Source organism: Triticum aestivum, chromosome 3B (genome assembly GCF_018294505.1).
Source record: "Triticum aestivum cultivar Chinese Spring chromosome 3B, IWGSC CS RefSeq v2.1, whole genome shotgun sequence".
Lineage (NCBI taxonomy): Eukaryota > Viridiplantae > Streptophyta > Magnoliopsida > Poales > Poaceae > Triticum > Triticum aestivum.
The window spans coordinates 173,099,039-173,117,162 of record NC_057801.1 but is presented as its reverse complement, the minus strand read 5'-3'; the positions used below and the strand labels follow the sequence as shown (position 1 = coordinate 173,117,162).

Here is an 18,124-nt window from a genome sequence, read left to right as displayed (position 1 = left end):
CGATCATGCTTAACATGGTCATCGACAAAATGATGCTTTGGGTCACGGCGGGTGCAAAGAAATTAGGGTCATTGTGGTTGGAAGAGTAACCCCGTTGATTTTATTGTGGGAACCTTGTAACTCAAACACTATTCTCTCTTAATTAATATAGTGGTGCCTCGATTTAGAAAAAAACAAGTAATACTACTTTAGTGTAATTTCTCCAATTTTCGTACCAACGTACTGATATTTGACACCCTAGGTACTTAGTTCCAAGGTTCGTCACTGATTTGCATCACTTGTCTCATGCAAAGTACTCCTTAATTCTTAGTATTCCTTGAACTAAAACATTTTCTCTATCTTTCCAACAATTTGTCAGATGTGCATTAGGGCAAGTATCGAGCCATGGGTAGAGAACCCCTAGGGTTTAAAAAAAACATCTTTGCTAAGTCTCAGTCGACTGAGATATAGCCACACCCGTCACGTGTGTTTTAGCGAAGGGTGTTGCTAGGTCTCACGGGTGTGTCTAGGTCTGAGTCGATTAAGATTTAATCAAGTCTTAGTCAAATGACATAACTCGCAAGAGAGACAAATAAAAAAAACAGAAAATAAGCATGGATCTTAATGTAAAATCTCATGGATATAGCATCGAAGTCCGAGTAGACCGAGACTTGCAAGACTGTTTAGCAAAACCCCCGCTTGATCGCCCGCAACCGCAAAGCACACAAGCGACCGAACCCGTTAAGAACGTCTTGGAGGTTATTCGCTCAATCAAAAGAAAAGAAAAACAGCTTGGGCCTTGGAGACTATTGACCTTGCTGGCTGGGTAGAGTATTCCATCGCGCTCATGACCAAATCATTCGGCCCCACTCTCTCCCCGGAACCCAAGACTTGATCAAACTATTAAACCAGCCAATACTGTCGCACTTTGATCAAAAGATCCTTCCATTACTTTAAGCACCACCACCGTACGTACACACAGCCGGAGACCATCTCCGCGCGAGGATTTAAACGAGCGAGCCGATCGAGCAAAGGCATTAAAACTCGGACAGGTCTCCGGCGGTACGTGACGCCAACCTCGCGGGAAGCGCCGGCGTCTGCGCGCGTGCGATCATGATGATGAGGCGCCAGTTATCGGTCTGCGTCCTCCTCCTGCTCGTGCTCGCGGGGCAGCAGCAGGCGGCGGCCAAGAAGTACGCCGCCATCTTCAACTTCGGGGACTCCCTCGTGGACGCCGGCAACCTCGTCGTGGACGGCATCCCCGAGTACCTCGCCACGGCGAAGCTGCCGTATGGCATGACCTACTTCGGGTACCCCACCGGCCGCTGCTCCGACGGCCGCCTCGTCGTCGACTTCATCGGTAATTCATTGATTAAGCTGGATGATCATCATCAGTTCCTCGCATGGTTGGTTACTCTCAGCTCAGCTAGCGACCGTCATTATCTGAACTGTGTTTGGATTGTCTTTTGTGTGCATGAACAGCGCAGGAGCTGGGGCTGCCGCTGCTGCCGCCGTCGAAGGCGCGCAACGCCACGTTCCACCACGGCGCCAACTTCGCCATCACCGGGGCCACGGCGCTGGACACCAGCTACTTCGTGGCGAAGGGGCTGGGCAAGACGGTGTGGAACTCCGGCTCCCTGCACACCCAGATCAAGTGGCTGCAGGAGATGAAGCCCAAAATCTGCAGCTCCCCTGAAGGTTGGTTGGTCATCGATCCATACATGCATCTTGATTAGTTACTTCAACGTGTAAGCTGATGCGCATGCATTGCGCGCGCCTGCCGGCTTGGTTTGATCAGAGTGCAGGGGCCTGTTCCGGCGGTCGCTGTTCATCGTGGGCGAGTTCGGCGGCAACGACTACAACTCGCCGCTCTTCGCGTTCCGCCCGCTGGAGGAGGTGCACGAGTTCGTGGGGGACGTCGTCAACTCCATCGGCGAGGGAATCGAGGTAATTAAGCGCGCATGCATCCACGTGAGTCCCCGGCCGCCGGCCTGCCGTTCAATTATAAAAATCTCATTGCCGGCCGGCGCGCTCGACGATCGATCGCGCAGAAGCTGATTGCGGAGGGGGCCGTGGACCTGGTGGTGCCCGGGGTGCTCCCGATCGGCTGCTTCCCGGTGTACCTGTCCATCTTCCGGAAGCAGCCGGAGATGTACGGCGGCAAGAGCGGGTGCATCAAGGACCTCAACACGCTGTCGTGGGTGCACAACGTGGCGCTGCAGCGCAAGATCGTGGAGCTCCGGAAGAAGCACTCCGACGTGCGCATCATGTACGCCGACTACTACACGCCCACCATCCAGTTCGTCCTCCACGCCGAGAAATGGGGTGAGTCAACCGTCTCCCTCTCTCCTCCCTCTGTCTCCCGCCCTGGTTTTGTCTTGGCTGTCCGTCGTTTCATCTGTCTGAGTTCCCTCCCTGGCCCGGTCACGGCAGTTTGCGTCTTGGTAGTTTGTTCGGTTCGTTTCGGCAACGCGGACGGCCGCTGACACGCTGGGCCCACCACCTGTCCACGCCACCTTTTTTAAAGAAAAAAAGGGACATAAATCACTTTCACTTCTATTCCAAGAAAACTCATAAAAAAACTAACAAAAGCCCGGGCTTGAATTTTGTAAGGGAATTTGAATCAACGACGCCACACGAGTAATTATTCATGAGGTGGCGTGAATCGTGACCACCACAAGCATAGGAGGGGAGATGGGGAAGGGACGGGAGAACAAAAGAATCAACGGGGTGACGGGCGCGCGCATGCATTTCCGGGCGAGCAATCCAAACCGGTGGTTGGCCCGAACGCTCCTATTTTTGAGAGGTTCCGTGAGCAAATGCACAAAGACCACGGACCCTTCTCGTGAACGGGATGCGAGGATAAATTTCCCTGAAAAAGAAGCTTCGCTGTGCAGCTACTTGCGTTGGCCGGCATGGCATGGCTCGGTCGCGTCGTCAACATTGCAACCGATTAAGAAACGTGGCCGGGTACTCGATCCCACCGATACTAATTTCGTAGGCACGTACGTGATGCATGACGAGGTTGATGTGACACCTAACTAAACGACCGATGACATATATCTAGCCAATCGATCAATGCAGCCCCACCCCCATACTGCTACATTCTTTTGTCCTGAATGTTTTAGGTGCTATTTATGTGATGTGCTCAATTTATCCAGGCAAAGTATTGAAACAAAATCAGTCGAAACCGCGTGTATAAAAATTACTACTCCTAGTACAATAACTGTGTTGGCATGAGTATCTCTTTCTAATTTATTTGGTTACACATGGTAGAGACGGCTAAGCCGCGTATATACCAAAAAATGCCTGCTAGTTTTATTATTGTATCCCGAAGTCTCACTGGCGCCTTGGTTGCTGATCCATGTGATCCGTAGAGCATTGACCTATTGATGATCAACTGATAGCAGTTGCATAACATGGACGGCTAACAATCTGGGATTTAACTAAGGCAATTGGAATGTTGGGTTTTATGTTGGACTCAAGTGTCATCATTAGAAAAAGGATGAAAACAAATGCATAGAATCGGCCGGCCCTAATGATACTTTAAAGTTACTGTAGTGCACTTGTTGGAAGTTTAAACATAACTAGGAAGTGCAAACTACGATCATCCGAAAGTACAAAAGCAAAACAACACATATACCGAAAATACTTGTCATCAAAATGGACAAAAATGAATGTATCTAATACTAAAATGCGTCTAGATACATTCCCTTTTATTCATTTTGATGACAAGTATTTCCGGACGGAGGGAGTAGCTGTGTGGTTACACCTGTATTTGGGGCCATCCACCTGGCATATTCACCTTGTCTGTACTGTACATTTGGGAAGGCTCCCCTATCGTTTTCGTCCCCCTAATCAAGTAATCATACAGCAATCAGGCACAGCCAAGCATGCATTATTCGTCCAACTTGGTCTTGGTTCTAGTACATGGTAGTATCACAGATATGTGTGCACATCAGTTTAATTTCTAATAAGGAGAAAACGACCGCTCGATGTGATCAATTATGTGTAGATTCAGTCCAACAGGCCGATTATTTTTCTTTATAGAAGAAGAAGAAATTGGGCAGGCAGCTGGTGTGCCGCTGTGCACTGATTCCTCACGGCGCTCATTTTCAATGCTGAATTTGTGATGATGACCCTGAAAATGCTGCTATAAATAATTATATATTCTCCATGCCCGGTCAATTTGGAATAGCGCTGCTTAATTAGTCGAAGACGTATTCCGCAATGCTCTCTGTCCGGTCCATTTTAGTTGCCTCTCCCACGAAAGAGCAGGCAAAAGGGAGGGTGTCTGAGAAGTATGACGCACGTTGTGATCCGGGCAATCCGGGTTGGAATCGGACAACGCATTCTAGACATTTGTCTATCTTATCTACTACTATCTGTGTGAGCGACCATAATGATAAAGGGTTGTGATGGATGTGTTGCAGGGATGCTGAGGCAGAAGCCGAGGGCGTGCTGCGGGGCGCCGGGCATCGGGGTGTACAACTTCAACCTGACGTCCAAGTGCGGCGAGCCCGGCGCGTACGCGTGCGACGACCCGTCCAACCACTGGAGCTGGGACGGCATCCACCTCACGGAGGCCTCCTACGGCCACATCGCCAGGGGCTGGCTCTACGGCCCCTTCGCCGACCCGCCCATCGTCGGCAACCGGAACCTCGAGTAGCACTGTAGCAGCAGTAGTACAGGGCTTGTTTTTGCGTACATGCACATGGGTTACTGTATGTAGAGAAAGGAAAAGAAATCAAAGAACAGACATGTCTTGTGCAGATTAATTAATTATTAATTAATTGGTTCTGTTTGTGTTATTTTATCCCTTATTTGAAATTTATATTTTTTAAGAAAAAAAACTAAATATGATGCCGTTTCGTAAAAAGACGGTCTAAATAGGGCATGCGCCTCTGAGTTCCTCTGGTCCGCTCGTGTTTTAGGCATGGAGCCTCATCAAAAGGAACCCTTTGCTCTGCATCCCCACCAGCTTGGCACACCAATAAGGAGGAACCGTCGTAGGTCACCTCGTATCAAGTTTCTTTGTTTCTCTGTTCTTTCCTTGGAAGAACACAGGAGGGAGGAGCAGGCATGGGGAAGGTGAGCATGCAGCAGCTTGCGCTAGTGGCCCTGGTGCTGGCAAGCCTCGTGTTGTCGGCCCAGGAGGCCGACGGGGCTCGGCCCGAGTCGACCGGCGGCGTCATCAGCTACCGTGCTCTCGTGCGCGGGAATAGCGCCAACACCTCCGACGCCAACGTCCGGCCTTCTGCGGTGGCCAACCCTTACACGCGCGGCTGCAGCAAGATCAACCGTTGCCGCGGTTGATGCGTGCCTGCGTGTGTATCTCTTGTTTTGCTCGAACGTTCGAACGTTGATCCCGTGTGCAAGCCAGGAGTATGATACAACACGCTCGCTTCTTTCATCAATACAAGATCATGCAGTGTTTTCTCTGAATCGATCTGTTTAAAGTTTGATCAAATCCATAAAAAACATTGGCATCAACACTACCAAATCAATTTCACTAGGTCTATTACGAATATGTTTTCATAAGGCGTTATTGACTTCTCCGGAAAAAATGCGTTATTGACTAAATGTATATATCGATACTTTCTATAAAGTTTACCAAACTTGAACACAGTTTAACTTAAGACAATATTAACCTTGTATAGATGATCGAAAACATTACTATTGAGTTGGGGCAATTTCCCAACTACATATATGGACGCCAGTACAGATGGATAACGAGTGATCCACATCCCAACCGGCATCTGCACGACGCGGGCTTCTGCAATGTTTGTCGCCAATGTCAAGCTAACCTGTCGCTGATGTGGGTTTGGTCGATTGTTTGGCGTGTATCATCGTAGGGTTCATGTGTTTGTTGCGGCAAGGGCTATCTTGTTGGTTGTCTACAATGAAGTTGGAGTCATTGTCTCAAGGAGGGGTGATTGATAACGACACGTGTAGCCAACCTTGACAAGTCTTTTTCTTGGCGCCGACGGCTTGCGTGTTTTGCCTTGATAGCCAAGGGGGCTAATGGTGTCGTATGCGGTCATGTCCATGACGACATTTATGGGCATTTCTAAAGGGTTTCATCCCTTTTTTCAACGTTAATTGAGCGAATATGTTTTAAAGAAATGAAAATGGCAATTGTTCGCCTTGTTTAAAAAATGTATAAGAGCCACATGTTATTTTTCCCTATTTTTGTTACGGTCGCATCAAGATCCTGAGAACCGAAATGCTCATCTAATGTCAGACAATGTGGTCCCTGTATTTTAGGGACAATGTGGTCCCCGTTTGCCATTATTAGAGAAAGCAAAGAGCCCAAGACCATTGAGCAAGGGAAAAAACTAGTAACCCTCTATAATTCATAGAAAAGGTGAAGGACAATATGGAAATAGGAATTCATTTTTCCTTTGATTAGACTATATATCCATTGAGTCAAAGGAATGAAACATAGGAAGAGTAAACGAATTTTCCTCTGGTTTGAGTTTCATAGTAAAAGCAAAGAAATCTTACACTCCATTTCCTTTATGGTGAAAACCCTAGCCTCTACATCTTCCAAACTTTTTAACCTCCTTTTTTTGCGTTCCTACTCACATACAAGAACGGTTCAAAAGGACGTGGAGTATTTGAGATTGGGCTCAAATGAGCCCACATGAACAGTGACAACAACAACAACAACAGCAGCAACAACAACAACAACAACAACAACAACAACAACAACAACAACAACAACAACAACAACAACAACAACAACAACAACAACAACAACAACAACAAAGTCTTTAGTCCCAAACAAGTTGGGGTAGGCTAGAGGTGAAACTCGTAAGATCTCGCAACCAACTCATGGCTCTGGCACATGGATAGCAAGCTTCCACGCACCCCTGTCCATAACTAGCTCTTTGGTGATACTCCAATCCTTCAGGTCTCTCTTAACGGACTCCTCCCATGTTAAATTCGGTCTACCCCGCCCTCTCTTGACATTCTCCTCACACTTTAGCCGTCCGCTATGCACTGGAGCTTCTGGAGGCCTGCGCTGAATATGCCCAGACCATCTTAGACGATGTTGGACAAGCTTCTATTCAATTGGTGCTACCCCAACTCTATCTCGTATATCATCATTCCGGACTCGATCGTTCCTTGTGTGGCCACACATCCATCTCAACGTACGCATCTCCGCCACACCTAACTGTTGAATATGTCGCCTTTTAGTTGGCCAACACTCAGTGCCTTACAATATTGCGGGTCGAATCACCGTCCTGTAGAACTTGCCTTTTAGCTTTTGTGGCACTCTCTTGTCATAGAGAATGCCATAAGCTTGGCGCCACTTCATCCATCCGCTTTGATTCGATGGTTCACATCTTCATCAATACCCCCATCCTCCTGCAACATTGACCCCAAATACCAAAAGGTGTCCTTCTGAGGTACCACCTGGCCATCAAGGCTAACCTCCTCCTCCTCACACCTAGTAGTACTAAAACCGCACATCATGTACTCGGTTTTAGTTCTACTAAGCCTAAATCCTTTCGATTCCATGGTTTGTCTCCATAACTCTAACTTCCTATTTACCCCCGTCCGACTATCGTCAACTAGCACCACATCATCCGCAAAGAGCATACACCATGGGATATCTCCTTGTATATCCCTTGTGACCTCATCTATCACCAATACAAAAAGATAAGGGCTCAAAGCTGACCCCTGATGTAGTCCTATCTTAATCGGGAAGTCATCAGTGTCGACATCACTTGTTCGAACACTTGTCACAAACATTATCGTACCTGTCCTTGATGAGGGTAATGTACTTTGCTGGAGCTTTGTGTTTCTCCAAGGCCCACCACATGACATTTCGCGGTATCTTATCATAGGCCTTCTCCAAGTCAATGAACACCATATGCAAGTCCTTCTTTTGCTCCCTATATCTCTCCATAAGTTGTCGTACCAAGAAAATGGCTTCCATGGTCGACCTCCCAGGCATGAAACCAAACTGATTTTTGGTCACACTTGTCATTATTCTTAAGCGGTGCTCAATGACTCTCTCCCATAGCTTCAGTGTATGGCTCATCAGCTTAATTCCACGGTAATTAGTACAACTCTGAACATCCCCCTTGTTCTTGAAGATTGGTACTAATATACTACGTCTCCATTCTTCTGGCATCTTGTTTGCCGAAAAATGAGGTTGAAAATCTTGGTTAGCCATACTATCGCTATGTCCTCGAGCCCTTTCCACACCTCAATGGGGATACAATCAAGGCCCACCGCCTTGCCTCCTTTCATCCTTTTTAAAGCCTCCTTGACCTCAGACTCCTGGATTCGCCGCACACACATGAACAGTAAAATTGAAAAAAATACAAAAAAAATCTGGTTTTTTTGTGATGAACTTTGACAAATTTTCTAAGTGCTTGCAAATTTTCATCACGAGATCACATTCGAGGAAGGCATGACAAAAAATCAAAAATGATGTTATGAAAATGCTACTTTCGAAAGCACACTAATTTTGTTTTTTTGGCACACCTTCCACGAATGTGATCTCATTATGAAAATTTGCAAACACTTAGAACAATTGCCAAAGTATACCACAAAAAAGTTTCATATTTTTTGAATTTTTTACGAATTTACTGTTCATCAGGGCTCAAATGAGCTCGAGATCACAATGATACTTTCGGGTTCAAAATGCCATAAGTTGCGCAATGACACCTAAGGGCGTGGCTAGGGATCAGGAGACTGAATTTAGAATTCCCTTCCTAAGGAGATCGATGACGTGCTAATGAGCATGAAAGCGGACACGACTGCCGGGCCCGGACGGGTGGCCGGTGGCTATGTTCAAACACTTCTGACCATTGCTTAGGGGCCCCATTTTTTAGGTGTGTAACAGCTTTATGCGCGGTACAGTAGACATCGCTCGCCTTAACTTTGGCATTCTCTTGCTTATTCCCAAGGTGGCTAGGGCCGACAACACTCGTCAATTTAGACCAATCGCACTCAGTAACGTGTTGTTCAAGATATGTTCCAAGGCGTGTACGGCTCATTTGGTACCGATCGCACATCGAACGATTAGTCGAACACAGTCTGCCTTCATTCACGGGCGTAACATCCTGGAGGGCCCGCTTGCCCTTCAGGAAATCATCACGATCTCAAACGCACGAAAGAGTCGGCCATTCTGCAAAAACATGAGTTTGAAAAGGCTTACGACCGAGTAAATTGGGATTTCCTGTGTCAAGTCCTTCTAAGTCGTGGCTTCTCGGCCGTCTGCATCCATAGAGTGATGCAGCTGGTCTCGGGCGACCAAACTGCAATCTTTGTTAACGGGGAAGTAGGGCACTTCTTCCGTAATAGACGCAGACTACGTCAGGGCGACCCCATGTCCCCGATTCTGTTCAACTTTGTGGTCGATGCACTAGCGGCAATGTTACAAAAAGCTACCGAGGTCGGCCACATTAAAGGGGTGGTTAGACACCTAATCCCCCCGGGGGGGTCCCACTTACAGTACGCAGACGACACGCTGCTGCTCTTTCAGCTTGACCCACATACCATAGCTACGGTGAAGGCCCTCCTGCTCAGTTTCGAGCTTATGTCAGGTCTGAAAATCAACTTCCACAAATGTGAAGTTCTTTCCATGGGCGTGGAAACTGACGAGGGACGTCGCATTGCAGACATGCTCAATTGTAAAGTTGGGAAATTTTCTTTTACTTACTTAGGTCTACCCTTAGCCACCAAAAGGCTACGATAGACTATTGGGAGCCGCTCTATTTCAAGGTGGGGGGGATGGCTGTGCCCTTGGCGTGGCAAGTTCCTATCCTCCGCGGCTCGACCTGTGCTTACAAATTCAAGCCTCTCTTCACTTCCGATGTTTGCCATGGGTCTCTTCCTTCTAGCTGAAGGGGTCCATGCCAAAATGGACACGCCACGGTCCTGTTTCTTTTGGGAAGGACCGGGTCCAAAATGCAAATATCACATGGTGAAACGGGTGGTTGTCTGTCGCCCCATGTTCTTTGGAGGCTTGGGGATCACCAACACTAGAGTTCTTAATATCACCCTCATGTGCAATTGGATCTAGAAGATGTCGCAAGGGGCGACGGACATGTGGGCAGACCTCCTCAGAGCGAAGTACTTCCCAAATGGGAACTTTTTCGAAGGGGCCACAAGGGGCTCCCCCTTCTGGAATGACATCCAATCCATCAAGCCGGCCTTTGCCATGGGGGCAAAGTCCGCCGTCGGCAATGGCCGGTCTACGTGTTTATGGCTTGACTTTTGGGTGGGCTCCCAGCCGAGGTGGTCGGAATACCAGGACTTGTACGCCATAGCAGTAAACCCGAACCTGACGGTGGCAGGCGCGTTGGCTATGAACCCCCTGCCGTCCACTTTTGCTGTGAACTAAATAACCAAGAGCGAGCTAGTTTCGTGTCACTTCTAGACCTAGTTGGCACGTTCGCGTTGTCCAGTGGGCCTGACACAGTGACGTGGTCGCTCAACGCTTCCGGCAAGTTCATGGTTAAGTCGTTATACCACATGCTCTGCCAAGGGCCGGCGCAGCTAGTGGTTAAGGGCCTTTGGAAGGCACGTATTCCTCTAATAATCAAAGTTTTTCTATCGAAAATGTTCCATCACAGATTACCAAAGTTCGTGAGCATGGCTAAACGGCACAGTCCGGCTTCGAGCCCATGCGCGGTGTGTGGGACACCCGAGGACGTGAACCACGTTTTCTTCAATTGCCCGTGGTCAGGTTCGCCTGGAGCACGGTGCGTGAAGCAGCAGGAGTCCAGTGGGACCCATGGTCCACCACCGAACTTGCTGCTCTTCTCGATTTGGTACAGGGACTAGGCAAGAGTGTGATGTGGAGCTGTGCGAGAGCACTCCTTTGGGCACTATGGCTAACTCGGAACAAACTAACGATTGAAGGCATTTTCCCGTCGCATCCAACTAATGTTATCTACAAATGCAACTTATTTTTACAGCAGTGGAGTCCATTGGGAAGGCGCAAGGATGCTGAGCTGATGAAGCACGCCCAAAGACTTCAGCAAGTGTATGTGTTGGCTAGGGAGTCGGCGGCTACTACCTAGTTGGAGTGGCCCCTTTTGTTTTCACGAGCCTGCGTGCTCTGCCTATGGCCAATGGGCCTTGTATTCGCTCGTGTCCTATCTGGCTTAGAACCCTTTGACTTCCTATGTTTTGCTCGGCCTGAGGGCTTTTGGGACTGTAAGTTTCGATTCGTATATTACGCTGTCTTACTGTGGGCTTTAATAATTTAAAGCCGGACACATCTACCGTCTTTGTTCTATTTTTTTTAGAATTCCGGTCCGTCACTTTTTTTCCGTCCACATCGGTTGGCAATTTTGACACTTGACCTGTGGATGAAATCATTTCACAAAATGAATTGCCCCTAAAAAAATTCACTCAACTGACCTTTTTGAGTGGTGCCTTACACGGAGGTGCCACACCCTACGGTGTAGCGCCTAGTTTGGAGGCGTTGCACTTCTGTCTAGCGTGGTAGCCCCGAGGCCCGCACCGAGCAGTGCAGTGCCTCAGAGCTAGGCGCCACACATGTCATGTGCAGCGCCTAGCCCGTAGGCGTTGCATGTCTGTTACTAGTTGGCTAGCTGACCCCCTTCCCCACTCCCCCCCACACCCCAACCCCCAAACCATCCCCACCCGAGATTTGCCCCTCTCCCCCTCTCTCCTCCTCTCAAATCCTTCTCAAAATCTTCCAAATTTTAAGATTTTGTCTGTGGATTTCGAACTCAATCCCTCCCTCAAGGTAATCTTCTCCGATCCCCTTGTTTTGACCAAAGAAGTTAACAAATTGCTCATTTGCTGCTAGTTTGGGGAAACCCTTGTTCTTTATGGAGTTCTTATGTTGGTGCTAGGGTTAGGCTTGTTAATATGTTAGGGTTAGGGTTATGAGTGTTGTTATGTTGGGCAAGGGTTGTTGTTTCATATCTATGTTATGGTTTGTATTCCGTGTTAATCCTTGGATTAGTACTCATGGAAGAAATGTTACCTTTTGTTGTTTCAATGCTTATATGGATGTGAAGAACATGTGTTTTTGTTCATCATGGGGACAAAGACGCCTTCTTGAAAGGCAATATTGAACTGGACCCGGATGAGCTTGACATGGTGTTTGATAATAGTCCTAGATATGCGGAGCTCTTGGAACAAGTGAGGAAAGATTTGAATTGGATGGACCCTAGTGATATCGTTGAGTTGGAGGGAAGGCATAATGTTGGTCTTGGAATGCACATCCGTTGGAAGACAATGCGTGTGAACTCGGAGCAACGTTGGGTTTCATACAAGGATACGTTGGCCGAATCACTAGACAAGGCTCTTGAGTTATTTGCAACCAAGAAGGTTGATTCAAGTTTGCATTTGGACTTGAACCGGAACCCCTCCCCTTTGTTGCTAGTAGCCCCCCACCCTTGAACCGAGATGAAATTGTTGAACCTCTTTTGACCCAACAAGTGAGGCCAAATTGAGCCCATTTCCAAACAATCAAAATGAAGCTTTGCTGGAGGAGAATGATGAGTATGCGGACGATGACAATGAAGTTGATCTCCATGACAACAATGTGGGTGATCACGACAAATATCATTTGCAAGAGACAATGGACCATTCCATCCCTTATTCCCATGGCTAGGCATCAGATTTGGATGACGAATGTCTCGACGAACAAGTTGATGAGGAGGGGTTCACGGTGAAGGAGGCCGAAGCTTTAGAGAAGGTATTCGGGCAGGATCATCGGACTACATTGTTCAAGGATGTTAGTCTCGCGGATGAAGCCAAGGTAGATGGTGGCCAAGGTATATCTCTTGATGTTAGGCCAAGATCTCACCATGATTTGGAAGACGACAAGAAAGGGATTGCTCGCGGGTCTAAGTTCGAAACCTTCTTAGAATTTAAGATGTGGCTCGACAACTACTCGGTTATGCATTGTCGTCCACACAACATGGTGAACTCGGACGTCAATGTGCATTACACGGTTGCATGTGAAGATGAAAAATGTCCGTGGATTGTGTGTGCAATACCATGGAAAGGAGGTCCAACTTGGCACGTAGTGAGTTGTGTACCAAGTCACATGTGCCGAGGCAAAAGGGTGGATGGCAAGGTTGTGTCCCAAGACCACAGACAACTCACATTCGAGTTCATCGCTGATAAGTATCCAACGTATCTATAACTTTTGATTGTTCCATGCTATTATATTACCCCTTTTGGATGTTTATGGGCTTTATTTTACACGTTTATATCATTTTTGGGACTAACCTACTAATCGGAGGCCCAGCCCATATTGCTGTTTTTTGCCTATTTCAGTATTTCGAAGAAAAAGAATATCAAACGGAGTCCAAATGAAATGATACCTTTGGGAGCATGATTTTTGGGTTCAATCTTGCGGTGCCCTTACCCAGTGACAGAAAGGGTTGCAAGGCACGTATTGTATTGTTGCCATCGAGGATAACAAGATGGGGTTTATATCATATTGCTTGAGTTTATCCCTCTACATCATGTCATCTTGCTTAATGCTTTACTCTGTTCTTATGAACTTAATACTCTAGATGCATGCTGGATAGCGGCCGATGTGTGGAGTAATAGTAGTAGATGCAGACAAGAGTCGGTCTACTTGTTATGGACGTGATGCCTATATACATGATCATGCCTAGATAATCTCATAACTATGCGCTTTTCTATCAATTGCTCGACAGTAATTTGTTCACCCACCATAATACTTATGCTATCTCGAGAGAAGCCTCTAGTGAAACCTATGGCCCCCGGGTCTATGTCTTATCATATTTGCTTTCAATCTACTTTTATTTTCATCTTTACTTTTTTGCATCTGTATTATAAAATACCAAAAATATATTTATCTTATCATACTATCTTTATTAGATCTCACTTTTGCAAGTGGCCTGAAGGGATTGACAACCCCTTTATTGCGTTGGTTGCGAGTTCTCAGTTTGTTTGTGTAGGTGCGTGGGACTTTTGAGGAGCCTCCTACCGGACCGATACCTTGGTTCTCAAAAACTGAGGGAAATACTTACGCTACTATCATTGCATCACCCTCTCCTCTTCGAGGAAAACCAACGCAAGCTCAAGACGTAACAAGAAGGATTTCTGGCGCCGTTGTCGGGGAGGTCTTCGCTCAAGTCAAGACATACCAAGTACCATCACAAACCCAGCTCCCTCGCATTTACATTATTTGCCATTTGCCTCTCATTTTCCTATCCCCCACTTCACCTTTGCTGTTTTATTCGCCCTCTCTTTCCCAATCTCCTTCTCTCTTTTCGTTTGCCTTCCCGTTGCCATGGCCGAATCAAAAAGAACTAAGGGCCCTTTCCTAGGTTCTAGTACCTTGGATAACCCCTCTATCCTCTCTATGCTCATGAATAATGACACTATAGAAAGACCCAACGGGGTCTCCAATGAGAGCTTGAATAATTTTGATGAGGATGACTCTGGAATTTTTCGCTATTTACTTGATGAGTCTTTAAAAGATGCTTGGGATAGGTTATTAAGAATTCGGGCTAGCTATGTGCCACAATATCAAATTAAAGATTACTTAAAAAGTTTTTATGTTGGCTTGCCCGCTTCTTTTAAGAAAGTTTTAGATTCTATTTTTGAAGGAAGTTTTCTTGAAAGGGACGCTATAGATACTTATGAAAAAATGAAAACCATATTTGGATACCCTATGAATGATAAGGTTGAATCAACTACTCTCTTGTGCTTTTATCAAAATGAAATTATTAAAGAGATGAAGTCTAGTTTAGAGGCAAACTTCCGTAATGTGCTTAATCTTACTTCTTCCATTAATGGCCATGCGCTTACCTTAAATAGAAGATTGAATGCCATAGAGAGGAGATCATCCTCTCCGAGTGCCAAAGATGGCACTACTTAGATCTATCTTTGCTTTTATGCCTAGCTAGGGGCGTTAAACGATAGCGCTAGTTGGGAGGCAACCCAATTTTCTTTATGTTTTTTGTTTTTGCTCCTGTTTAGTAATAAATCTTGCATCTAACTTCTGTTTAGATGTGTTTTTATCTTTTAATTAGTGTTTGTGCCAAGTAGAACCTATAGGATAACCTACGATGATAGTTGATTTGATTCTGCTGAAAAACAGAAACTTTGCACGCACGAATATAATTTTGTTAAATCACAGGAATGTGATTTTGCATTGATTCTTTTTTCTACTGTTCAATAAACAAATTGTACAGGACTTCCTATTTTGGTAGGATTTTTAGAGTCCAGAAGTTTGCGTTATTTACAGATTGCTACAGACTGTTCTGTTTTTGACAGATTCTGTTTTTCGTGTGTTGTTTGCTTATTTCAATGCATCTATGGCTATTAAATTAGTTTATAAACCATAAGGAAGTTGGAATACAGTAGGTTTAACACCAAAATAAATAAAGAATGAGTTCATTGCAGTACCTTATGTGGTGGTTTTGTTTTCTTTCACTAACAGAGCTTATAAGATTTCCTATTGAGTTTTGTGTTGTGAAGTTTTCAAGTTTTGGGTAAAGCCTTTATGGACTATGGAATAAAGGGTGATGTCGGTGTCAAAACCGGCGGATCTCGGGTAGGGGGTCCCGAACTGTGCATCTAGGCGGATGGTAACAGGAGACAAGGGACACGATGTTTTTACCCAGGTTCGGGCCCTCTCGATGGAGGTAAAACCCTACTCCTGCTTGATTGATATTGATGATATGGGTAGTACAAGAGTGGATCTACCACGAGATCAAGGAGGCTAGACCCTAGAAGCTAGCCTATGGTATGATTGTTGTAATGGTTGTCCTGTCCTACGGACTAAAACCCTCCGGTTTATATAGACACCGGAGAGGGCTAGGGTTACATAGAGTCGGTTACAATGGTAGGAGATCTACATATCCGTATCGCCAAGCTTGCCTTCCACGCCAAGGAAAGTCCCATCCGGACATGGGACGAAGTCTTCAATCTTGTATCTTCATAGTCTTGGAGTCCGGCTGACGATGATAGTCCGGCTGTCCGGACACCCCCTAGTCCAGGACTCCCTCAGTAGCCCCTGAACCAGGCTTCAATGACGATGAGTCTGGCGCGCATATTGTTCGGCATTGCAAGGCGGGTTTCTTCTCCGAATAATTCATAGAAGATTGTGAACACCAGGATAGTGTCCAGCTCTGCAAAATAATTTCCACATTTCCCCCTAGAGAGAATATTACGTACACAAGTTCAGTCTGCTGACGTATCTTGTAGCATGACGTCACGCCACTACCAAGCCTTTACTTGAATCGTTTTTTATTATACCACCTCAGCGCGTTTAGCGAAGCGGTTTCCTTGGCACGTCTTGTCGAAGCAGAGATCGTGTTCCCCTTATTCCGGGATTCTCATCAATACGGACGTGGGTAACCCAACCGCGCCCGTCGCCACGCGCCCTCTATCGAAGGCGAGTCCCGAACGGTCACGGAGACGGCTCTTGGTATTCTCCCTCTTTATAATAGGACCCAGGCTCGTTTCTTTTCTTCAATCCTCCATCGAATCTTCTCCTTGCTCCAAGTTCCAACACCCAGAGCCCCAGATTCGAGCGCTTCGGACCTTCAACAATGTCCGGCTCCGACCTTCAGGGCCGGTGGATGCCCTCCTCCGTCACGGAGGAGGACGTGCTAAAGCTGCGAGAGGCCAAGTACCTATCCTACGAGATTTCACACAGGTTGCCTGCCGAAGGGCAGGCCATCCCTACCCCCGAGCCCGGCGAGTACGTCGTCTTTGTATCCCACCTACGTCGGGGTTTAGGCTTCCCGATGGATCCTTTTGTGTGAGGGCTCATGTTCTACTATGGGTTGGAATTCCATGACTTGGCTCCGGAGTCCATCCTCCATATTTCCGCATTTATTGTCTTCTGCGAAGCCTTCCTCCGCGTCACCCCCCACTTCGGCCTGTGGCTGAAGACCTTCAATGTGGAGCCGAAGATGATCGGGGGGCGTCAAGCAGAGTGCGGCGGGGCGGCCGTAAGCAGGAGGGCTGATGCCCCGTGGCCCGAGGGCTCCTTCCAAGAGGAGCTCGGCTTGTGGCAGCAGGAGTGGTTCTATATCACCGCTCCGAAGGGCAGCAGGCAGAAACCGCCGCCCTTATTCCGCTCGGGACCTCCACGATGGTTGATGTCGTGGGTCAACCGAGGGCTCAATTGGGGGCCGTCAAAGGACGTGCCCCTACTGCAGGGCCGGATTCGAGACCTCCAAACGAGGGAGATCGATCTGGTTGTGGTAATGCAGGTCATGCTGATTAGGCGTCTCCTGCCCTGCAAACGCCGCCCTCTCTGGCTGTGGGAGTTTAATCCGGAGGGACCACGGATTCTCCAACACTTCATGGGTATGACACCCGTGGAGATGTACAAATTATTCTTCGGATCACGAGAGGCGTGTCCAGAACTGACCGAGGACGCCGGCCTAAGCTGCAATCGCCCGGATACACAAGTAAGTAGCTCCGAGTCCGGACATACCGTTTGTTTGCCTTTCTATGATTCGCCTTTTGACCGATTTCCTTCTAAACAGGAGTGGATAGCGCAAGCAAAACTGATACGGTGTCCGGCCCCCCTCCCAGAGACCGCACCGGATCCCGTGCTGGTCCAGATGCTGGAGGTTGCGCCTTCAGAAGAAAGCGGAGGGGAAAATAAGGGAGCTACCGGCTCGCCCAAGGAGGCTCTTGAAGAAGGGGGGATCGAGAATCCCTACCTCCAAGGGGAGAAGAGGACCGCCTCTGGAGACCCGGAGGCCAAAGCCCCTAAGCGGGGGAAGAAGTGTTCACCAGAGGGTCCTGCGTCCGGGGAGGCCCTGTCCGCACAGTCTCCCCTAAAGCATCAGCCCTCCAGCGCGCCGTAAGTAGAAAAAAAAGAGAGCTCGGTAATAAGAGACATCCCTATTTGTGCTTCTGAGGATAACCGAATTTTTACCTTGTAGTTCGGATCTCCGACCTTCTCAGATGAGCTCGTCTTCGGGGGACCTTCGTCCGGAGATGGTGGAGAGCGAGACGCCTCCGTCCGCTGCGCCGTCGGATAGGGTGGACGAGCCTGAAGTGTCATCACGGAGGGTATCCCTGAGCCCGGCAGAGCTGAAGAGTTCGGTGCCGACTAGTGTTCGGCCGGGGGAGCTGAAGGATCTGCTTGAGAGGGCGTCCATCTCAGAAGATCACCATGCATTGATGA

General features: G+C 47.6%; 2 protein-coding genes across 2 annotated transcripts; both read left to right on the top strand.

Annotated features, from left to right (window-relative positions):
* The first annotated feature begins 913 nt into the window (after nucleotides 1-913).
* Nucleotides 914-4,790, top strand: LOC123069217 (GDSL esterase/lipase At5g45910). Its single transcript, XM_044492004.1, has 5 exons — nucleotides 914-1,339; nucleotides 1,462-1,677; nucleotides 1,778-1,926; nucleotides 2,031-2,304; nucleotides 4,413-4,790. The coding sequence occupies exons 1-5, from the start codon at nucleotides 1,093-1,095 to the stop codon at nucleotides 4,646-4,648; spliced, it is 1,122 nt and encodes a 373-aa protein (XP_044347939.1). The 5' UTR covers nucleotides 914-1,092; the 3' UTR covers nucleotides 4,649-4,790.
* A 183-nt stretch (nucleotides 4,791-4,973) lies between these two features.
* On the top strand, nucleotides 4,974-5,424 carry LOC123069216 (protein RALF-like 9). Its single transcript, XM_044492003.1, has one exon. The coding sequence runs from the start codon at nucleotides 5,062-5,064 to the stop codon at nucleotides 5,293-5,295; it is 234 nt and encodes a 77-aa protein (XP_044347938.1). The 5' UTR covers nucleotides 4,974-5,061; the 3' UTR covers nucleotides 5,296-5,424.
* The last annotated feature ends 12,700 nt before the right edge of the window (nucleotides 5,425-18,124 follow it).

Excerpts from the sequence above, each read along its gene's own strand:
- LOC123069216 (XM_044492003.1), top strand. The coding sequence starts at position 5,062 with ATGGGGAAGGTGAGCATGCAGCAGCTTGCGCTAGTGGCCCTGGTGCTG.
- LOC123069217 (XM_044492004.1), top strand. The coding sequence starts at position 1,093 with ATGATGATGAGGCGCCAGTTATCGGTCTGCGTCCTCCTCCTGCTCGTG. Across the intron at positions 1,340-1,461 it reads CCTCGTCGTCGACTTCATCG|CGCAGGAGCTGGGGCTGCCG; the intron begins GTAATTCATTGA and ends GTGCATGAACAG. Across the intron at positions 1,927-2,030 it reads CCATCGGCGAGGGAATCGAG|AAGCTGATTGCGGAGGGGGC; the intron begins GTAATTAAGCGC and ends TCGATCGCGCAG.